Here is a 20,688-nt window from a genome sequence, read left to right on the forward strand (position 1 = left end):
GAAAGAATCATGAATTTCGGTTAACCAAATCTGTTTTAATTTATATATCAATTAGAATACAGAGTACACCCTAAGGAAATATTTAATATTTTCCAGTTCAATTACAAAATTTAACAAAATAATTTAGACTCTTCTAGTAGCGGTCTTGTGCTCTCTGTAAACCCAGGAGCTACCCTGTTTGTGATCGCGCACATTGATGCCATGTTCCTGAAGAACATTTCGCAGCCTATCAGACAGTTCAAGCAGTTCCAATTTCTTCACATTCGCCGATTCAGCTGCCTGCTCTCGCAGTTGACTTCGAATAGCTAGCAGATCAGCAACCAGCAAATTAACATCCACTTGAGCAGAGCTATTTGCTTGTTGCTGTTGACTCAATAGATTCGATGAGTCGGCTAGCGAGCTGATGCCGAGGTTAAGCATGGATGAGCCTATAAAATTTCCTGCTGCCAGCAGCAAATCAAGACAATGGCCGGGCTCCTGCTCTGCATCTGCTGATTGGTGATTGATGCAGCGGCTGATGCTGCTCATCTGGTCCATTAAGACACTAATGGCACGTGCTGTATCAAAGTCATCGCGAAGACTATTATCAAACTCCAATACCATATGATCTAGCTGCGACTGCAGTGCACCCCTGTCCAGGAACTTAGGCGCCTTTTGGAATTGCATATACGCGTTCAGATCAGCATGGAAATTCCTGAATTTCTTTAATGTCTGACGCGCGGTCAACATTAACTGATCGCTGTAAGGCATGGCATTATTGTAATTGGAGAGGAGGCAGGCCATACGAAACTCATCCGCTGTATAGCTCTTCAGCATTTCATCTACGGTTATTGTATTTCCCAATGACTTGGACATTTTTTGCTGATCACCCAACAAATGGAGTTGACCAGTGTGCAGCCAATAGTTGACCCATTGATTTTTTTTGAAGTGTGCACAGCATTGAGCTTCCTCATTCTCATGATGGGGAAAGCGCAAATCGAGGCCACCCGCATGAAAATCCAATTCTTCACCGAAAAACATTCCAGCTATTGCGCTGCATTCTATATGCCATCCTGGACGCCCTTCACCACCCCATTTCGAGCTCCAGCTGGGTTCGTACTTTGCTTTTTTCGCCTTCCACAGTGCAAAATCTGCGGCACTTCGTTTCCCTTGCTCGTTCTCTTGGAGGGCCCATTCCTCTTTGCTGATGTTCTGCAATTTGCCATAGTTCTGGCACTTACTTACATCAAAGTAAACAGATTTATCCTCGGCTACGTATGCCTGCTGATTTTCAATCAGTTGTTCTATAAAGCGCTGTATCACAGGTATATTGGCCGATACATGCGCTCGCATGTTGGGAGGTTTTACATTCAACCGCAACATGTTCTCCTTGAATTCCGCATCGTAAGTTCGTGCCAGCTCCTGCCAATTACGTCCCTGTTCTTTGCTACGTGTGATAATCTTGTCATCCACGTCGGTGATATTCATAGCTGTTATTAAATTATATTTAAAGTAATCTCGCAGTATGCGCTGTATTATGTCCACCTTTACATAGGTACTCGCATGCCCCACATGCGTTTTATCATACACTGTTGGCCCACATGTGTACCAGGTAACCATATGTGGATTGCGCAGCACCAACGGCACTTTGCCACGCACTCTGTGATTATAAATGTTGATGCCGGTGTACTCGCCGCATGGTCTTTGCCAACTGTTGGCAAATGTTTGTGTTGGCTTGGAAGAGCTGTTGCTGTTCATCGAACGACGAAATTGTTGCGAATTGACGGCTCTTTTGCATTCTTCTAAACGACAGCTACTACAAAGGGAATGTCAGCGGTATTCATAAATATAATAAATATGTGTTAAACGCACTTCCGTACTTACAGTTTTAACATATTTTTAAGTGACTGACAACAATTAAAAATTTAAAATTTTGTCTAAAGTTTTTGTTTTGATTTTCAGCAACAGCTGATTCCCTATTGAAGCTATTGATATCGGTAAATATTTTGTTATAATAAAACCGATATATGTATATGGAGCTGTTGACGTATGAAAGTCCAAGATATCGATATCTGTCAGTTTGTAACCGCGAGTCGTCCCTGGTTTTCAAAAATTATTCTGGTAAAATGTTAATCAGCAATGAAGGAATGTATTAATAGGCATAATTCATATTACTTGATTAACAAGAAGGAAAATAAAATATTGATATTTACTAGTTACAAGGACATTAACTAGCCAAGGTAGCGAGCCTTTCTGTGCATATATGCTGTTTCTTATGAAGTCCGCAGTAACCAATCAACAATGTATACTCTGTCAAGACTACACAGTTTTTGTACCCCATTAAATACCTCAAACTTTTAATTTCAGCAATTTTGTATATGTATTTTTTTTATTTTTATTTTATTTTTTATTAGATTGTGTATTTAAATTTCAGATGAAATATTTTAATTAAATTGTTTTAAAATGTAAATATGTTTAAAGTGTAAACCTGTTGTTTGTAAACATATTTAGAAAAGCTTCCTTAGTTCTATTTTTTTTGTTATTTTATTTTATTTTATTTTTTTTTTATGTACTAAATCAATATACTTAAGTAAAGTGTGAAAATCATGCTCAACCGACTACATAATACTCGTTCATGGGCCCAAAATTATGTTTTCTGATTTGACACATCTTAATGGGCAATCAATATGCCTAGGTGTAAAATCACTCAACCAAGATGTCAAGAATCGAATTAACTGAAATGAAAAGAATGATTTTATAGCTATAAACTTCAAACTTTTATGTGTCGCGTGTTTTTTATACATACAGACAGATGGACGAACATGGCAGAAAACCAACCAACTCTCGTTTCACTTTCAGAATGAGCGTGAAAAAGCATTGTTTAGCAAATGGCAGAAATCATACGCACCATGGTCAGGCCGTTTGCCAAAAACTTTAGTCAATGCGTAAGCAAAAAATACGAGCATTGAGGTCAAGGATATTCATGCCACAAGCAGGTGAGAAATCGGAAAAGAAAAGTAGCGTAGTATTTTTGGTAACTAAATTAAATGTGACTTAGGCATTCGCTGTGACCCAGCTGGCGGGATGGCTGGCTGGCTGGCTGGTTGACTGGCTGAAAAGGAGGTTAAGTTAAATTGGGGGCAAATTAAAAGGGAGTTAGATTTGCGGCCTGGAATTCCCCTTTTGCATATTACGTATACATAACTATATTCGTAAATGGAACACGCTTGTGCCGGTAATTGGATATTTCACAGATTTGGGCTTGGTCAATTGTTCACTTCTCGGCAATTGATATTAATTTATTGGCTGTGCTTTTTAAATCGGCATCGCGTGAAAACATTTGTGCGCCCAGAAATTAGCATGAATAAGCTATATTGCTTGTTGCTGTTGCTATTGCAGTTGCTGTTGCTGTTGCAGTTGCTGTTGCTTTTCCAGTTGCTTTGCTGTTGCTGCTTCTTGTGTTGGACTGCACCCAGTGCAAGGTGCAGCTCCGAATAATAGAAATTAGATTGAAAGCCTGGTCAGGCTAAGCTGGGCCATGCCAAAATATGATTCTGGGTTTGGTATCCTGCTGATTAAGGTCAGCAAAGCGATTACATTGACTCAGCCAAGGAAACCCAGCCCAACAAAACCTTTCCGCCCCTAATGAGTGACCAACAATTACAAAAACTATTCGAGAATTGCAATGGCCAAGCATAATTTATTGGAGAATCATCTGAGAAATATATTTAGAAGTAGGTCTAAATTCAAGTATGATTCAAGTAGACCTGTAAAATTGTATATATTAATTTGTTGAATTTCTAAAAAAAACAAGCAAGTAAATTTTCTTTTCCTTTTACTTTTTAATAAATCATTTAAATAAACAGATTTCAATTAGATATCAACTTTAAAAACGTATTTAATTTTTTTGTGAAAGAAAACATGAATTTAATTTTGTTAATTTTGTTTTTTTTTTTTATTATTATTACTATTTCATATTTTATTTTTTACTTTCTAAAGATTCCTGCTAGCTTAGCTTGAGAAATTTAGCGACCTTGGGCAGAAACCCAGAAGAGCTCTCTACGCTTAAGCCTCTGCACAATGCCGGCTTTCTCTAAAGAGGCACGCAGTTGCAATTGAAAAGCCGAAAAAAAGGAAAATCAAAACAACAACAAAAAAACTAAATTCAAATCTATAGCCATAGAATGTCAGTCTAACAACAACAAACACAACAAACAGTGGCAAGTTTTCATGTCCAAGGCGTATTTATGTCAACCGGAAGTAGGTTTACTGACCCACGTATACGTTTCAATACGACGGACAGCCGAAGACTTCGTCCGTTAAAGCACACTTCGGCTGCCCAATAGAGGCGACTACTGCTGGACATATCTGAAACTGGCTGCCTTACCTTAGCTTAGCTGCTTGTCCAGGTGGCATACGAAGACGACGAACAACGACAACGACAACTCGTACTATAAGAAGGCATTTTCTTTCAACGTTTTAGTTTTCCAACGAACGGCAAGTGCATCGGATCGATGCGAAAAGCGCGTTGTGCTGACTCCTTAATTCGATTTAAATAATTGTATGTACACACACACACACACACACACAAACAAATTTAAGTGTTGCTTACACAGTGTGGCACTTAAATGAAGTCAAACACAGCTCCTTTTAAGTGTATACAATTTAGAGCGCAGCTCAGCTAATAAAAGCTTGCATGAATATCAAATGTTTAATCAATGCCGGAGATAATAACACTACAAGTTAATTAAAAATGTGAAAAGAAAGGGTATCTAATATCAAAATTTCCTTAATAGAATATATTAGAAGCTGTTTAGAACTTGGATATATGGATATGAAAAAAAAAAAAACGATGCATCTACGAATAAAAGATTAAGAAAAAAATAAATAAAAATATGTATATTTAATATATATTTGCAAACTAAAAATAAAAACCAAAGACTAGTATAATTGGCTTTGACGAACTAAAAAGATAATTAGAATGATCTGATATAAGACATTTAAGTTTAAACAAATCTGTTGCGCTTATAGAATAATAATAATAATAATTAAAATTTATTTTTAAAAAGAAAAAACCAAATTAAAATTTTACCATTTTTGTTTTAGTTGATACAAATTAAAAAAAACAACAACAACAACAAAAATTATATTAATTAAAAAAAAAAAAAAATATAGTGAAATGAACAATATGAAGAAAAGAAAAAAAAATATGTACTTTCAACAAAAAATCAAATCGAATTATTCTAAGCTTAAAGCAATCTGGTTGCTCAAAACAATCTGTTGAAATTTATTGAATGGGGAAACCCAAAAGGAAAATTCTTAAAGCGAAAGAAAATTGCAAAGTGTTAAGCTGAATGGAAATTTGCCATCTCGACACTAACCAAGGATTTTCCTTTTTTTTTTCGTTTGCTTGCGGTGTGCTCCATGTATCAGTATGTGTGTGCCTGTGTATGTGTATGTCTGTGGCACATTAATAGACGTTGCTGTTGTTGTTGGCTTTAGGCAGACTGTGTTGTGTTGCAACTAGACGGACGCCAAGGAGCGTGGCAAGTCGCGTTGGTCATTCAAGTGCCGCCTGGTTGTTGACTTGTGTAAAATTGTTGCTAGCCCAAAGCCAAGGAGAAGGCAAAAGGCAAACGAAGCCTAGACCCAACGATGTGAGCGCGAGTGTAACACACACACATAGCTATGTGTGTATGTGTCTGAATTGAAAATAGATTTCACGTCACTTTTTAAGCCAAAAGTTTGGTTTAGCTTTACGCACAGCCTTTTCAATATAGGTTAATCAAATTGTTTTGAGGCTTAGAACGCATGCGAAAATCGTGACACACACATACATATGCCTATATTTATATATATGTATATACACACACACGCATACAATGTATATCGCGTGTCATACCAACAGGTGCCACGCGGCAAGTGAACAAACACAAACACAAGCGCGGTGACTCTCACACACACACACACATACATAGAAGCATCGCTTGCAGGCAATGGCGCCGGCCGTCTCTTCATTCGCTTACTGTTTGCGGCGAATTGGCAAGGGCGAATTCACGTTCGCTACTTGACGTGGGAATATTTGCCAACTTTTAAGTGTCTTTCAAAGCAATTACAACTTTGGCTTTGATTTCGCCTTGACTGTTGACAGCCGCGAAATTCAAAACTTTATGGTTAAGTGAATTTCTGCAGTTGGCAGCAAAACATAAATTTATATTGAACTCCTCTAAATTTATCTCAACATTATTTAAAAGATAAATCATAATTTATGGTTATCTCAGATGAAAATCACTTTCACTAATTACTTGCGTATAAGTGAACAGTTAAAGTCACTGCAAATTTTTGCTATGAATATAATTTGGTGCCGCTTTAAAGTGCAACATAAAGCAGCAATTTGCCACATGCAACGTGAGGCATAGCCACAATCTAGACACGCACAAGTTATGCTCTCGTTAGCGAACATCAATCGTAGGCGAATCAAATGGGCAAACAAACTGAGCTCACATTAGCCAAATACCCTGTAAGCATGCAATATTTGTAATAAATCAATGCTTCCAGGTAGCCTACTTAGTTACTTTTGAGTTAATATACATTCAACGAATCTCACGTACAGGGTATAAACAGTAGCAGAGCAGCATTGGCATACCCTGTAAGCTAGCAAATGTTTTATAAATATTAATTACGTACATCAGAGACCAAACCGGAGTCGTGACACATATTTATTACAGGGTATATTCATTAGGCTGATTTTTCTTTGGAAGTCATTTATACCCACTGCTTCTTTAGTACAAGGCTTAAGAACTCAGTCTACCGTTAACTGTATCTCTTAGCTACAATCAGCTGTTTTTAACAATTCGAGCAACATGTGAATAAAAGCCAATGGTCATGCACGCCCAATGCGCTCATACTACAGAGTATAAACAATCGCTGAACTGTTAACTGTGGATGCATTGAGCTGTCTGTTGCTTTATCAGCTCGAGCAGCAAAGCTGAATGGCAATGGCAGTGAAATACTAGATATTAGAAATGCCCGTAGATGTATGTATGCAATATATTATATAGTAGTAAAAAATAATTACTATTTTCGCAACTTCTCTCATACATCGCACATCGCACATCGTATATCGGCTTTTCCGTTGCACATCTGCCCGGTTTTGGGTCTTTCTTTATTCAGTCGGCCTATGGAGCTTCGCGTGTTTGGTGCACTGACATTGCATTGCCCATTGCCATAGAAGGTCTTACTGACAGTCGTCTATGGCCATAAAATTGGATACGTACGGAGTAAGCGTGGCGATATAATTTTAGTTGCTTCGTGTCACTTACTTTACCTGTGCAGCCGAAGGACTTGAGTATTTTAGTCAACATTTAATCGAAGTAATTATAAATAACTTTTTGTTTAAATATAAAATTGGTCTCTATATACAATTTGGGCCTAATAACTAAAATGATACAAATATTTATAAATTGTAATATAAATAATAATTTAAAACATTATTATAGGCATTAAAGCGAAAAATACAAATTTTGCTTCAAACTGGATTTGAAGCCGAGTCTGCCATTTATCAAATGCACAATTGCTCCGCTATTCCTTCGCCATAAAACAAATAGGAAGAGAGAGCGAGTGAGAGAAGTGAACAAATATAAGGAAGTTAAATTTCCCTCTTATTTAAGAGAGGCAGAATGAAAGAGACTGCAATATAAAAAGCCTTAGGAAAAACTCACGACAGTATTTGAGCGAATAAAAACAAAGGAAAATAAAAAGTCCTAGGATCATTTTTGTTTTCGAATGTGAATCTTCTCATTATTAATATAGAAAAAGTGGTAATACATATAATAACAAAATATATAATTATAAATTAAATAATTTAAATTGTATAATATAATTTGTATTAATATCACAATATATAATGTACTTTCCTTCTCTTACAGAATTAAGAACTATGGCACATCTTCCAGGCAGCTCACATTGAAATAATACGGAGTTCATCCTGTGCCACCTTAGCGTTTACCTTCAAGGAGTTCTTGCAGAGAGAACAGCACCAATGATTAATCATGCAGCAAACATTATCATATTCATCATCACCTTCACCAACTCTCATCTCGGCAATAGCTCAGCCAAACATCAGATCGCCCACGTCGGACACGGACACAGCGACAGGCACAGCCCCAGCTACAGCTACCGTCACGACCATAGCTACGCCTGCTATAATCTCTGTCGACTATAGCTACGATCGGAATAGCATAATGTCGCCATCAGCTCATAGCAATGTCAGCCATACAGCCAAGCGGGATCGGCGCGGATCAGAGATTACCTCGGAAACGCTCTATATGGAGAAGGGTTCAGCGAATATTCAGCCCTATAGCAGTTTGTTTGGCGATCCAGTGCCCCCACCGCAGCCAGAAGATTACTTTGGCACTGCAGCCTTTGAGACGATACGGGCAGGATCTATAGAAATACCCAGTTCCGAGGAGGATACTCTTGTGGCTGCCGTTGCCCTCAACACGCTCATGGGCCAGGAGAATCGGCGAAGACTCTTCTCGGAAGTGCCCTATAGCACCCTAAGAGCACAGTCTCAACCCATACCACGACTGCAACCGCCTGACATACAAATACTGCCCAATTCGAGCGGAGGCTCCAGCTCCGAGCAGCTCGATTCACCGAATTTTATGCTTCTCACACCGCAGGACATAGTCAATAAGCCAGATGTATACGATTGTGAGTACGAACAGGCCACACAGGCTACGGAGCACACTTTCGAGGATCAGGAAACACAGACTGGAAATAGGTGAGTGAACGCAGCAGTTGGCCAAATAAGCATTTAGCTAATTGAGTCACTTTTGCAGGACAATATCGGAGCTGGATTGGTATCGTCCAACGCCACAGCATTTCGCAGAGTTCAGCCGGATACCCAAGCTGCGACCCAGTTCGAAGATGGTGATGTCCATGAAGCACGAGGAGATGCCTCTATCTCCACTAGCCACCATGCTGCAAGACTCAAACGGTTCGAGCAGCAGTGGGGAAGAGCAACTGCTGAACACTGAAGCACAACAAATGCCAGTCAGAAGCGCGACACCCACGATGGACAGAAATCTCATACTCTCGCCAAAGCAATATCTGCAGCAGCAAAGGGAACTACTACTCAGTGAGCGGCAGCTGCTTGAGAGCATGCGGACTTATGGCTTGGAGAAACCGCAAACACCCAGACTGCAGCAAAGTCAGCTACCAGAGTCCAGCACTGAAATGGAGGAGCAGACGCAATCACAGATTTTGTCGCCCGTCGTCATGAAGGAGTCGATTGCAACGGGCGGTGAATATCGGTGAGTTCGAAGACTGTATTAAATAATTCTTCTCTCATCCAAACTCGCTTTCTCTCATTCCTCAGTGTGGGTGACACACGGCTGCATAAGAAGTCTGCCTTCACCATACTCTCGGTGCGCTCACCCAAATCGTCGTTGGGTCACAGTCCAAGTGCCACGCCTGTGACTCAACGGCAAACAGCGATCAGCAGGCATCCCTCGCTACAGTCAACCACTACCTCGTCGAATGCAGCTCAGCCACAGCCACAGCTGAGGCCGCGTCGCAAGTCGCTGACGGCCTCCCGCTTGCCGCAATTGCCAGTTAGCAGTCAGCCGCTTAATGATGATTCCCCACGGCCCTCTGTCCAATTCAATATGAGCGGACGTTACAGTCCAAGCAAACTGGCCATGCCCACCAAGGGCATATTGCAGCAGAGGGATTCGTTGACCTCGTCGGTGGATACGTATACGCCGCGTGCTCAGAGACGCGATTCCATTGGTATGACCTCATCTCCATTTGGTCAGCGCATCAAAAGTCTGGAATCGTTGCCCCTCATTTCGCAGCCCTATCGCAGCGCCATACCTCGATTGCATAGCTCCTCCATGGAGCTGGACAAGGAGACTAGCCGTTTCCGGAGATCCTCAATGGAAATGGAAAAGGAGACATCAGTAATACCACCGGGCACATTGCCGCGTCCTTTAAAGCCAAACCCGAATCCTACACGTAAGCAGCGTGGATTGCTTGGAGTGATCAACAAGTCCATAGATGAGGACTGCCCCGGTCAACCAGCTCGTTCGAATTGGCTGAGTTTGGATGATCTAACAATGGGCACACAGTTGCCCAAGTCCACGTTCGATCCCATGCGCATCCAGGCAAGACGGCGTTCTAGCTCTACGTCACCCGAGCGACGCAGTTCCACGCAAACTGCTTCAGATCGCCGCAGCTCAAATCTGAGCAGCATCACCACCTCCGATTTTAGTTTCCGCCGATCCTCGACACTTTCAACACTGCCAGCAACAACCAAAGCAGGAATGCAACGCCGCAAATCAGTTTATCAGCCCGCTAGCAAGCTGAAGAGTCCTCGACGACAGCCCTTTCCGAGCAAGGACTCAAAGCGCGCCAAGATAGTCAAACCAAGTACTCTGTCACCCATTATAGGCACACCGAACAAGGATAGCGGCAAGGATAGTCCGCTGCATGGCGATGCCTACGAGGCCGCTCACAGAGATACACCATCCGACCTATCGATGCGCCGTGATTCTGTATCACGCATACCTGTACGCAGTCGCCAGGATTCATATCCAAACAGTCGTTCCAACTCGCCACTCAAGGACTTTGCCAATTTGTCCAGCCTGTCCGGCAGGAACTCACGAGCCAGCAACAGTCGTTCACCATCGCAGACCACGATTCGCAGTAGCTTTGACAACCAGGCTCAACTCGACAGCAGATTGACGCCTACGCGCTTTAGTAGCAGTCGCCCCGTCTCTAGAGGTCCACCCTCTAGACCTAGCTCCCGCATGGCTCAAGCAAAGGATAGCTTGCAAGCCAACTCCAGGGCCAACTCGCGAGCCGACTCCCGAGCTAACTCTCGAGCCAACTCGAGGGCAGATTCACGAGCCAACTCACGGGCAGAGTCACTGGCCAACTCTCGAGCTAACTCCCGTTTGAGCGTGCGTTCATCCATACGTTCCACGAGCATTTCACCATCGACAGCAACGCGCAATGGTCGTCAAACTAAAATTTCACCCAATCGCAGAAAATCTGTTTCCACAAGTCCCAAGGGTTTGCCGCCGAAGGGCATGCTTGGACGTAGAATGACCCTGAGTCCTGCGGTCAAGCAGGGTAAGTCGACGCCAAAGCTCGAGCGTAAGGAAAGCCCCCTCAGCAGTAAACGTAGAAGTTCTCGCTCTCTTATACCAACAAGTGTGCGTAGATCTGTGTCCAAATCCAGTTCTCCAGCCAAGAAATCGACGGACAAACCCTCAGATAAGTCTGCAACGCCCAAGAGCAGGAGGCCTACACAAATCTTGTCTAAGCCGAGCCCCAAGGAGAAATCCAACAAAGCAGAAAGTGCCAAAAAGAAAAACACCGCAATAATCAAACCTGAGTTCAATCTTAAGCGAAACGGAAGTAAGATTCTCGCGAAAGCCACGCCCAAAAGCAGCCAAGCAAATAAGCCAAACAAAACTCCAACAAAGCAGCAAAAACAGGGGGCTGGACAAAAGAATGGTAAAGCAGATAAGCCAACTAGCAAAGCTAATGGAGCTACTGGCCTACCCAAGCCCCAAGTCCGTGAAGCAGCTCAGCAAAAAAACAATAGCAAACCTAACGGAAGTCCAGCCACTAAAACCAAGCAAAAGGAATCGCCAGAGAAACTGGAGACAACTGCTGCTGCTGCTGCTACTCCTGCTGCTACTGCTGTTGCTGCTTCTAAGGAAACTACGGAAGATAGCATAAATCCCTTGGCCATCCATGTGGGTAATGCGGTGAATGTAGCTGCAGAAGCTTTGCCCGCAGTTCGTAACGAGGTGAATGCCAAAACAGGAGCTGTCAAGCGTCAAACTTCCAACATGTCCAACTTGGTGCGCATGAGCTCACGTCTCAGTTTGGTAAGCAACAAGAAGCGATCCGACTCCGCACAGAATCGCAAAGTGGCAACGGTTCCAGAACAGGCTCAAGAAGGTGAAGGTAAGTGGAAATATTCCCTCTTCTCTATCTGCCGATACTGATTGAAATCTCTCTTCATGTAAATTCACAGTATCCAACCGGCAGCCTACACCACAATCTGGCGACAGCTTAGACCCGGCTGCAACAAGTTCTGAGGCTATGGACGGCACCACCGAAGCTCAGAAAACGGTTAATGAACATTTAATTGACCAGAAAACCCATGAAAATGAATCAGGACTTGCCCCAATTACTACTGCCTCGCCCACACCCAGTGGCGTCACAATGCTGGCCAAGGCCCATGATAGCGCTCCTCGGCTGGACACAGCCGATGGTAGCAATGCCCAGCGCAGCTCCCCCGCCGAGTTACAAAAATCCCCCCTACCGCCCACACAACCCATTGAGGCATCGATATCGGTGCTGAATGCCCTGGAATCAGATGCAGCAAGCGCTCAGCTTAGTGCTGTCCCAGAAGCCGAAAACGAAAGAGCCAATCCTCAAGATGATCACGCTAAGAACTTGGAGCACCCAACAACGACAGCTGGACTCGGTGACGACTTTCCAGTAGATGACAAACGACTCTCGCCCGATGGCCAGGGTTCGACTGTGGGCAGTGGGGGAATTGCCAAGTAAGTAAAGGCATTTTATAGTCTTAAGTATGTAATGTACAGAATATTTATATATAGTCCATGATCGTGGAGTTCGTAGAAAAAGAAAATTATTGATTATTATTAATCAGCTAGCGTAATCCATACATTCTGATCAAAAGTATATATATTGTAGTGTGGGGTCTATCTCATCTGCTTGGGATAATTAAATCAATATATAAAATTAAAATTCCGGTTTACAGCAAAATCGTCTCTAAGCTGACTATAGGAACTGTCTGCTAAACAACTTTCCCATGCATAAAAAAACCAAAAAAATCTCTGCCAATTTGCCACAATTTTTTGTTTGCAAGTCTACTAACTTTTTTCTTCGTTCCTAAACTCTCCAAGAAAAAACAATTGCCAGGCATATGTATACCCCTTGGCCAGTAAATTTACATAGCCGGAAACTGCACGAACAAGAAACGTACGGGCAAAACTTTAGACCGCCAAACCACGTAGCACACACACACGCAAACATCATACATACCTATATAAATGTATGTATGTATGTATATAGGAATAAATATATATATACATATATATTTATATAGTTGTAGTTGTAGTGGGCTTTGGGCCACCAGGCCACTCATAAATGCGTCAATAAATTTACGAGCTGCTCGGGTTTGAGGGGAGGAGCAAACTTTAGGGCGACCATACGAAACGCCTTTAAGGATATCCGTTCGCTTGCCTTGTCGTCCTCAGGCGCCGACGTCCTTCGAAGTGTGCATATATACAGACGTGTATACGAATGTATGTGTTATATTGCAGGTCGACCAGTCGAGAGGTGTGCACATACATAACAATCTGCCTAGCTACTTAGTTTTCGTGGCATGTCCAAAGTTTCATGCCGCAATAACAAATCAGTTCCAGCCGGACAATCGCGCCAACCACAACTAGGATTCAAATTCAAATTGAACAAAATACAAAAAACAATATTGATGAAAAATACTTAGATTTTAGCGAGTGATACCTGTGATAACTGTGCTACCTAAGCATGTTGACCAAGAAGAAAAAGAACTCGGTTGTCTTTCACATTGATCTGCCGCAGAATTCGTTAATCGAACCGGATAAATATTTATTTAGGTAAACAACAAAATTATTTATTATGTGTTGTATATTTGATTTGATATGAAATAAGGACAACTCCAAAAGGGAAGTTAAGAAGTTTTTACGAGTTCTTATCAAAAATTTATCTAGAGCTCAATTTCATAATGAAAAAGTTTGTATTTTGTTTCCACATATTTTGAGCAATGCGGATATAGATTTATTTACTTCATATATGTATATATAGTTCAACTGAAAGACATATTACAATAATAATATAACTAATCATAATAATAGAACTAAGAGAACACAATTTGTTTTTTTTTTTATAATTATGATAATTATTAATTTGGTAATGGAAAGACGCAAAAGAAAATAGTGAAAACAAGAAATGGAGTTCACTATACCCACATGATTTTTATAAATATTGTATACCTTTTTTCCTTTTAGATAAGGAAAACAATTTTAAAAAACCTCTTAGACAACGTTTGACTAGCTTATAAATAGTTTAAAACTGCTCCTTAAAACAGCTTAATATACGGTATATTTCCTTTCTATATACGGTACTCCATGATAATTAAGAAATAGTCATTGAGCAATGCGGAAATTGTTGCAAGCTCCGAAAACTCCGAAAGCTAAAGTTTTGTTTATTCTCCACAATATATATTATATATGTGCAGTCCAATGTTAATTGAGTAGTTAATGCGACAAAAGTACGAAAAACTTGTAGTTTCTTTCGACTGGCGTCAAGCTCTCGACCTCCAAATGAAGTTTGGTCGTTGGCTCGTGCGGTTGTTGAAATCATATTTATTAGCGTGTGGGATATTTTACTTTTTCTTACCTTTCGGCACGTGGTCGAGTGGAAAATTGTGTAAGTGAGGGCTAATTTATGTTTAGTTAAAGTACCCATTACAGTCGACGATAGCCCGAAACGAGAAGCTAACCTTGAACTTAAAGTGGGTTTAATAACCCTCCAGGCAAATGCGTGTGCGTAACAGTAACCAAATTCAATCTGTGAATGAACTATATATGTACAAATATATATACATTATATATTATATATTTAATGTACTTTCAACTTTTGACCTATGAGCAAAATATGTGCATTCTAATGCAAATGCTCTCGTGCAATTCATCTTTATCGCATTGAATGCAAAAGTCATTAAATATGCTAATGAAAATGTGTGGCAACAATGCAACACGAAATCGATTTGCATAATAAATGTGAACCATGCAAATTGAGTGCAAATTATTACCATGATATCACAAAAAGGACAAGGTCTCACTCGGCCTGTGGTTATTACCCACAGTTTCCGATAGACAGCTATTATGGCAATTATGTCTCGAAATCAAGGCTATAAATGAAGGCTGATTCCGTTAGACAACTATTATAGCTATTATAGAAGTCAAGGAGTAGATAGAAAATTTATAATTGGTTTTTCCAGCTCTTCCGAATTTCCGATATTCATATAAAGCGTATAAGCATAAAGGCAAAGGCGAATGAAATCTGGTTGAAATAGATCAATATTATAATTAGTTTTTAGCCTTTACTAACTTGACAGCAAATTTCCGGTAAACAAGGCTGCAAATCGAATCGTATTGGCAGTGATTTATAATCGAGGCTCAAGTTGGAATAACTAACCCCATGCCCTATACAACTCTGTGATTATACAATGATTCCTATACTTTCTTCTTTCAGAACTGGCAGTCAGGAGTTCCTAAAGGATGATGTGGGCAAGGCTGGCTGCTGCCGCTGCTGCACCACGCTTTGCATGCGTTTTCGCCGCTCTCGCTGCATGCGCTGCTGCGGACTGCGCAAGGACCGCCTGCAAGATGCTGCCGATGAGCAGCAGCCTGTGCTCGCGAGCAGTCGGAGCAGCGCCTCGACAACAACCCAGCTGGAGATAGTTGATGAGACGAAGAAGAAGTCTCGCTGTTGGCCCACATCCAATTGCTGCAAAAGTTGTCGCAAAAAGCCAAAGTCCACTGAGATCGCAGAGGAGAAACAGACCAAAATGAGCGTGGAGCCAATGCACAAATCCACATCAAGCCATCAACCAAAGCACCAGAGTAAATGTGGCATGTGCTTGCGCAAGGTTTTCTGCTGTCGATCCGTCAATAAAGTTGATCCCATAACGGGCGACGAGACGGAGCTGAGCAAATGCTGCTTCTGTATACCCTGTAGACGCAAAAGTGCCGCCGTTGCAGCGGCCACCGAGCCTAAGGTAGCTTGGCGAGATCAGGATCCAGAGCTGGGCATAGCTCCCACAGATGCCGCCGTACTAGAAGGCTCTTCAATGGCGCCATCGGCAGTGACAGCAACAGAAGACGTGACCAAAATGTAAGTTGAGCAGCTAAATACTTTCGAGATTGGAATTTCTGGTTGAAATTTTTAAAAATTTGAATTTGTTGAAATCGATAGTTAGTTCAGTAGTTTACGATTATTCTTCTTATTGGTCAGCAACTCCATTGTTCGACTGACTGATGATCGTTCAATGAGAATCGTTAGCAATTATAGCAATCGATTGCATAATATCGCTTAACTGAATTAGTTCTTTTTTGCACTTCCAGGAGTTGCTGCAAACGGTTTTGGCTGATGCTGTTTTGCTGTCGAAAGAAACCGAGACAAGCAGCCGATGCGCGCCGACAAAGTATTGTAGCACCACCAACAAGTGAGGTAAGTCCTGATTGATTAATTGAGTCAACTTAAAAAAAAATAAAATATTTAATATTCTGGCTTAAGTCTCATACAAAGTTCGAGAATATGTGTATATCTAGTTTTTATATTAAATTTAGATTTATGTTCTTCCTTAGGAAACGCGTCGCAAACTACATAATGACCTGGTGGAGTATACGTCGAAGATGAAGGCTGCCATACCGGTGCTACCGCTTTACCTAGCCTGGTTTTGCGCTTTCTGTAACGTTGTATTCCCTGGCTTAGGTGGGTATACACAACTACTTATAATACCCAGTACATTATATGATATGCACACTTTTCCATAGGGACTCTACTCTCTGGTCTATTCTGCCTTTGCGTTGGCATTCCACGTTTCTCGCAGTTCGACAGCGCGCGCGCACGCATTGGATCCTTTATCATTAATATTATTGTGGCTGTCTCTCAGTTTTTCTGTGTGCTCTTCTGCTTTGTGGGCTGGGGCTGGTCCATTTGGTGGGGCACCATCATGTTAAAGTGTGCAAGTAAGTTAGACTAACGCAAAAACATTTATTGATAAACATATATCTATATATTGTACTTTTCAGAGAAACTGAGCAAGATCAAAAAGGTGGAACGGTTAGAGTTGGAGGAAGAACAGCGTCAGGCCGATATAGCGGCCGCTGCGGTGCGAGCCGAGGCAGAGGCGGCAAAGACATAAACGTCTCTAAATATACAATGGATCCGATAAGGATGCAAATAAAAAAGAAAGCTTCCACATATTGCATACCCATACACTTCCAATCAAACTTCCAATACAAAGTGAGATGGCAGTGGACAATCCAATTGGAAACAACCATACCAATCGAGTCAATCTTCCAAGACATATTTAGATGGCAACGTATAGTCCAATTGGATCCAATCAAAATGTTTTTTAACTTCCAAGACAAAATATAGGCAATCCAAATGGAAATAAATAAAAGATCAAGGCAAACTTCCATTTTAAAATGGCATAAATCCGGAGAAGAAAAACAGAAATTCATTTCCACATGTACATATACATATATACATGCATACATATATGCATAAATAAAAATTTATATAAACTTTTGCAAATAAGTGACCTTACATGTAGACCAATAACAAATTGGGATTAATAAAAAATAATTTTATTACTAATAAAAATGAATTAGGCATTGCATTAAATTTACTTGGCGGGACAAATGATGGAATAGCGAGCTAGATGAACAATGGATTACACACTTCCTCTAAGGGTTTCTTATAAAAATGTCCTCTTAGAATTTCTTCCTCAACTATTTCTTCTGTCTCACCTCCAAGCATTTCCTTTAAGTCTTTAATGCTTAGCTGAACGCTCACACATTCACTGCACGACTGACCCCTACCAGGCCAGGACAACTGAAGAAATGCTGCAGAAGCTGCCCTTTATATAGGGCTACTTTCTCTCAGACACCAAGTCGCGCTCAAATGTCGAGCCCGACGCCAGGTAGGGTCGTTGTCAATGGGAACACGCTCTGCTGCTGCAAGCATTCTAGCTTCGTTTTACTCAAATATAAATACTAAATGATTACTTTAAAGTCACCTTTGTGACTTGTTATTGTTCCCTTAAAGACCACCTTCAAATAGGCAAGTTCTAGCCTGAAATTGGTATTCTTCAATCTCGACTTATCACTGCTTGGCGGTATATATAGGGAAAACTTTCTTTTATTGCTGCTTCTAAAAAACAAAACACTGCTTGCTTGACTGCTTGTTTGTTTAGCTAGTGCCAGGGCAGCTATAAGCTTCGTTAGCTCATGTGAGTCAGTGGTTCTATCGAACTTGTTCGGAGCTGTTCAATACAGCCCTGTGTAAAAAAATAAATTTTAGCATCGCCACGCGAATGTAATTTCATCTATTTCTTTTGCAAATAAATTACAAAATGTCGCACTTGGTGAAAATGGAAAATGGCCAGAGCCAGACCATACAGGAAATGTTGGGTTGCATTGAGCGGTAAGCGGCTTTTGTCGGTTCTCATAAACAAATATACATACGAAACATAACCTCGTTTTATTTGTTGTTTCCAGCTACAATCCGGACCACTTAAAGATACTCGAATCGTATGTTCAGGACCAGGCTAAGAACAACACCTACGATTTGGAAGCAAATTTGGCCGTCCTCAAGCTGTATCAATTCAATCCTCACATGCTCAACTTCGATATCACCTACACAATTCTGCTGAAGTGTTTGACGAACTTGCCGCACACGGACTTCGTGATGGCCAAATGTCTGTTGCTGCCGCAGCAGATGAAGGACGAGAATGTGCAGACAATTATTGACTTGGCCGATATATTGGAACGTGCCGATTTCACATTGTTCTGGCAACGCGCTGAGGTCAATCGCACGATGTTCCGTCATATCAGCGGCTTCCATGATTCCATACGCAAATTTGTTTCCCATGTGGTGGGTATCACGTTCCAGACAATCAAGAAGGATTTGCTAAAGGAGCTGTTGGGCGGCATTGAAGACTCCACACTGGAGAGTTGGATTAAGCGCAACGGCTGGAAACATCAGGGACAGGATCTTGTGGTCGTAGCCACCCAGGACGACAAAATCAAGACGAAGAACATTACGGAAAAGATCGAATTCGAGAATGTGGGTGCACTGATGGCACAATGTATCTAAGCTAATTAATTAAGGTTAAGTGATGCTCGACATGCCAATAAAATCCAGGCAACGACATTTATCAACTAAATACAGTATTTATTTGCAACCTTATTTCAATCTAAAATTAGTCAACTTTAAGAGTTCTTAACCTACAAAAAAAATCTACGACTGCTTCTTGAACTTCTTCAATATGGGAAATATCTTATCGAATGCATCGTAGATCTCCTGTCGCACCTTGGCGCCAGTAAGCACCACCTTGCCCGAGACGAAGATAAGTAGGACAATACGTGGGCGCACCATTCGATAAATGAGACCGGGAAACAGCTCCGGTTCGTAGCTACTGAAGTTGCAATGCGTTAGAACAAGACCCTCCAGTCGGATGGGGAACTTCACATCGCACGAACCAACCATATTTTGTATTTTAAAGTCAAGGAATTTTGCCTGCCAATGAAAACCAATTACATTATTAAAAATGCATGTCGGTTAGACGTTGCTCGTATCTAGCAATCGAGACTTACCGGAAAGCCCAGCTTCTGTATGATGCGCGCATACTTGCGAGCTGCCAGCCGCGAGTCGTCCTCGCTCTTGGCCCCAGTGCAAACCATTTTGCCGGAGCTGAAGATCAGAGCCGTGGTCCGCGGCTCTCGGATGCGCATGATAACGGCCGCAAAACGCTTTGGATTATACTCGGCATTACGTGCGTGCAGAGCAATTCTCTTTAAATCCAATTTGCAGCATAGGTTAACAGTGGACACTATATTCTGCAGCTGCGGCACAATGCCCGGATCGGCGGAGCCCGGTGTGGCAGGGGTCATCGGTGTTGACGGACCCATTGTCTGGTGAATGTTGCTCAGAGATGAATCTCCTGGTGCATTTCGCTCTGTCATTGGCATCATGTGTGACATCATGCTCTGCGGCGTTTGTGGCTGCATTAGAGATTGGGGCGTGCTGCCGCCTGTGTTGCTGCTTTGCTGTTGTTGTTGTTGGTAGGAGGCAGATGGCTGATAGCTTTGCATTTGTTTGTGAGCAAGAGGTATGGACGGCTCGTGCCCAAATAATCCACTGCCACTGCTGCCATCGGGCACGCCCGTTCCATTGTCTGTCTGTTGTTGTTGCTGCTGCTGCTGCGCTGTGGCCGCCGTTGTTGTTGGCTCTGGTGCGGGTGGATGATAAACTTGATGTGGTAATGCTTCGATTTGTTGATCGGCATCCAGACTGTGATGTAGCGGCGTCGGTGCATGCCCAATGCTGGGAATTGAAAATCCTGGACTTAATATATCATCCATGGCGATGCTTTTATTTATTTTTCTTTGTTATACTAATGCAAAAACTGGTGAAAATGCAACAGAAATATGCGAGCGCAAATGGAAAGCCGCGTCGCTCTTCAGGGTTGCAATAAACACTATTCGCGAGTACCAATGAATATCTAACTAGTTCAGCACTGGTTCATTTGCGCTTGCATGTATCGATGTATTCATCGTTATTCATCGTTAGTGGCAAAGAAAGCAATTTCGGCTGTTAACAGCTATAATTAAGTAACCAAATCTCTATATCTGGCATTTTCACAAATTTAAAAAAAAATGTTTCTCTGCCAACTATTTTAAACTTCTAAAATATATATCGGTTAGCTAGTGTAATCTTCTATTGCTTGCATTCACTTTATCGCTCGTTAGTTTTTCTTACTCATGCTATCGATGCACTCATATATCGTTGGAACGATAGCTCTATTTACCTATATGTAAT

General features: G+C 41.5%; 4 protein-coding genes across 4 annotated transcripts; 2 read left to right on the plus strand and 2 right to left on the minus strand.

Moving 5' to 3' along the window:
• Nucleotides 1-14: 14 nt before the first annotated feature.
• On the minus strand, nucleotides 15-2,346 carry LOC6579804 (probable cysteine--tRNA ligase, mitochondrial). Its single transcript, XM_002005645.4, has 3 exons — nucleotides 2,193-2,346; nucleotides 1,864-2,097; nucleotides 15-1,795 (listed from the first exon to the last, which is right to left on the minus strand). Exons 2-3 carry the CDS (start codon nucleotides 1,872-1,874, stop codon nucleotides 124-126), a joined length of 1,683 nt encoding a protein of 560 aa, XP_002005681.2. The 5' UTR covers nucleotides 1,875-2,097; nucleotides 2,193-2,346; the 3' UTR covers nucleotides 15-123.
• Nucleotides 2,347-2,475: 129 nt separating this feature from the next.
• LOC6579805 (protein stum) lies at nucleotides 2,476-17,473 on the plus strand. The gene is made up of 13 exons (XM_032730812.2): nucleotides 2,476-2,975; nucleotides 3,038-3,796; nucleotides 3,979-4,540; nucleotides 7,908-8,764; nucleotides 8,823-9,296; nucleotides 9,362-11,964; nucleotides 12,035-12,569; nucleotides 13,569-13,670; nucleotides 15,331-15,972; nucleotides 16,203-16,308; nucleotides 16,446-16,572; nucleotides 16,635-16,829; nucleotides 16,893-17,473. The coding sequence occupies exons 4-13, from the start codon at nucleotides 8,031-8,033 to the stop codon at nucleotides 17,003-17,005; spliced, it is 5,631 nt and encodes a 1,876-aa protein (XP_032586703.1). The 5' UTR covers nucleotides 2,476-2,975; nucleotides 3,038-3,796; nucleotides 3,979-4,540; nucleotides 7,908-8,030; the 3' UTR covers nucleotides 17,006-17,473.
• Nucleotides 17,474-18,110: 637 nt separating this feature from the next.
• Nucleotides 18,111-19,033, plus strand: LOC6579806 (eukaryotic translation initiation factor 3 subunit K). Its single transcript, XM_002005647.4, has 2 exons — nucleotides 18,111-18,291; nucleotides 18,366-19,033. Exons 1-2 carry the CDS (start codon nucleotides 18,221-18,223, stop codon nucleotides 18,961-18,963), a joined length of 669 nt encoding a protein of 222 aa, XP_002005683.1. The 5' UTR covers nucleotides 18,111-18,220; the 3' UTR covers nucleotides 18,964-19,033.
• On the minus strand, nucleotides 19,021-20,494 carry LOC6579807 (TATA-box-binding protein). The gene is made up of 2 exons (XM_002005648.4): nucleotides 19,464-20,494; nucleotides 19,021-19,386 (listed from the first exon to the last, which is right to left on the minus strand). Exons 1-2 carry the CDS (start codon nucleotides 20,229-20,231, stop codon nucleotides 19,108-19,110), a joined length of 1,047 nt encoding a protein of 348 aa, XP_002005684.1. The 5' UTR covers nucleotides 20,232-20,494; the 3' UTR covers nucleotides 19,021-19,107.
• Between the last annotated feature and the right edge of the window lie 194 nt (nucleotides 20,495-20,688).

The sequence above is a fragment of the Drosophila mojavensis genome, unplaced genomic scaffold, assembly GCF_018153725.1.
Source record: "Drosophila mojavensis isolate 15081-1352.22 unplaced genomic scaffold, ASM1815372v1 contig_80, whole genome shotgun sequence".
In the NCBI taxonomy this organism is placed as follows: Eukaryota; Metazoa; Arthropoda; class Insecta; order Diptera; family Drosophilidae; genus Drosophila; species Drosophila mojavensis.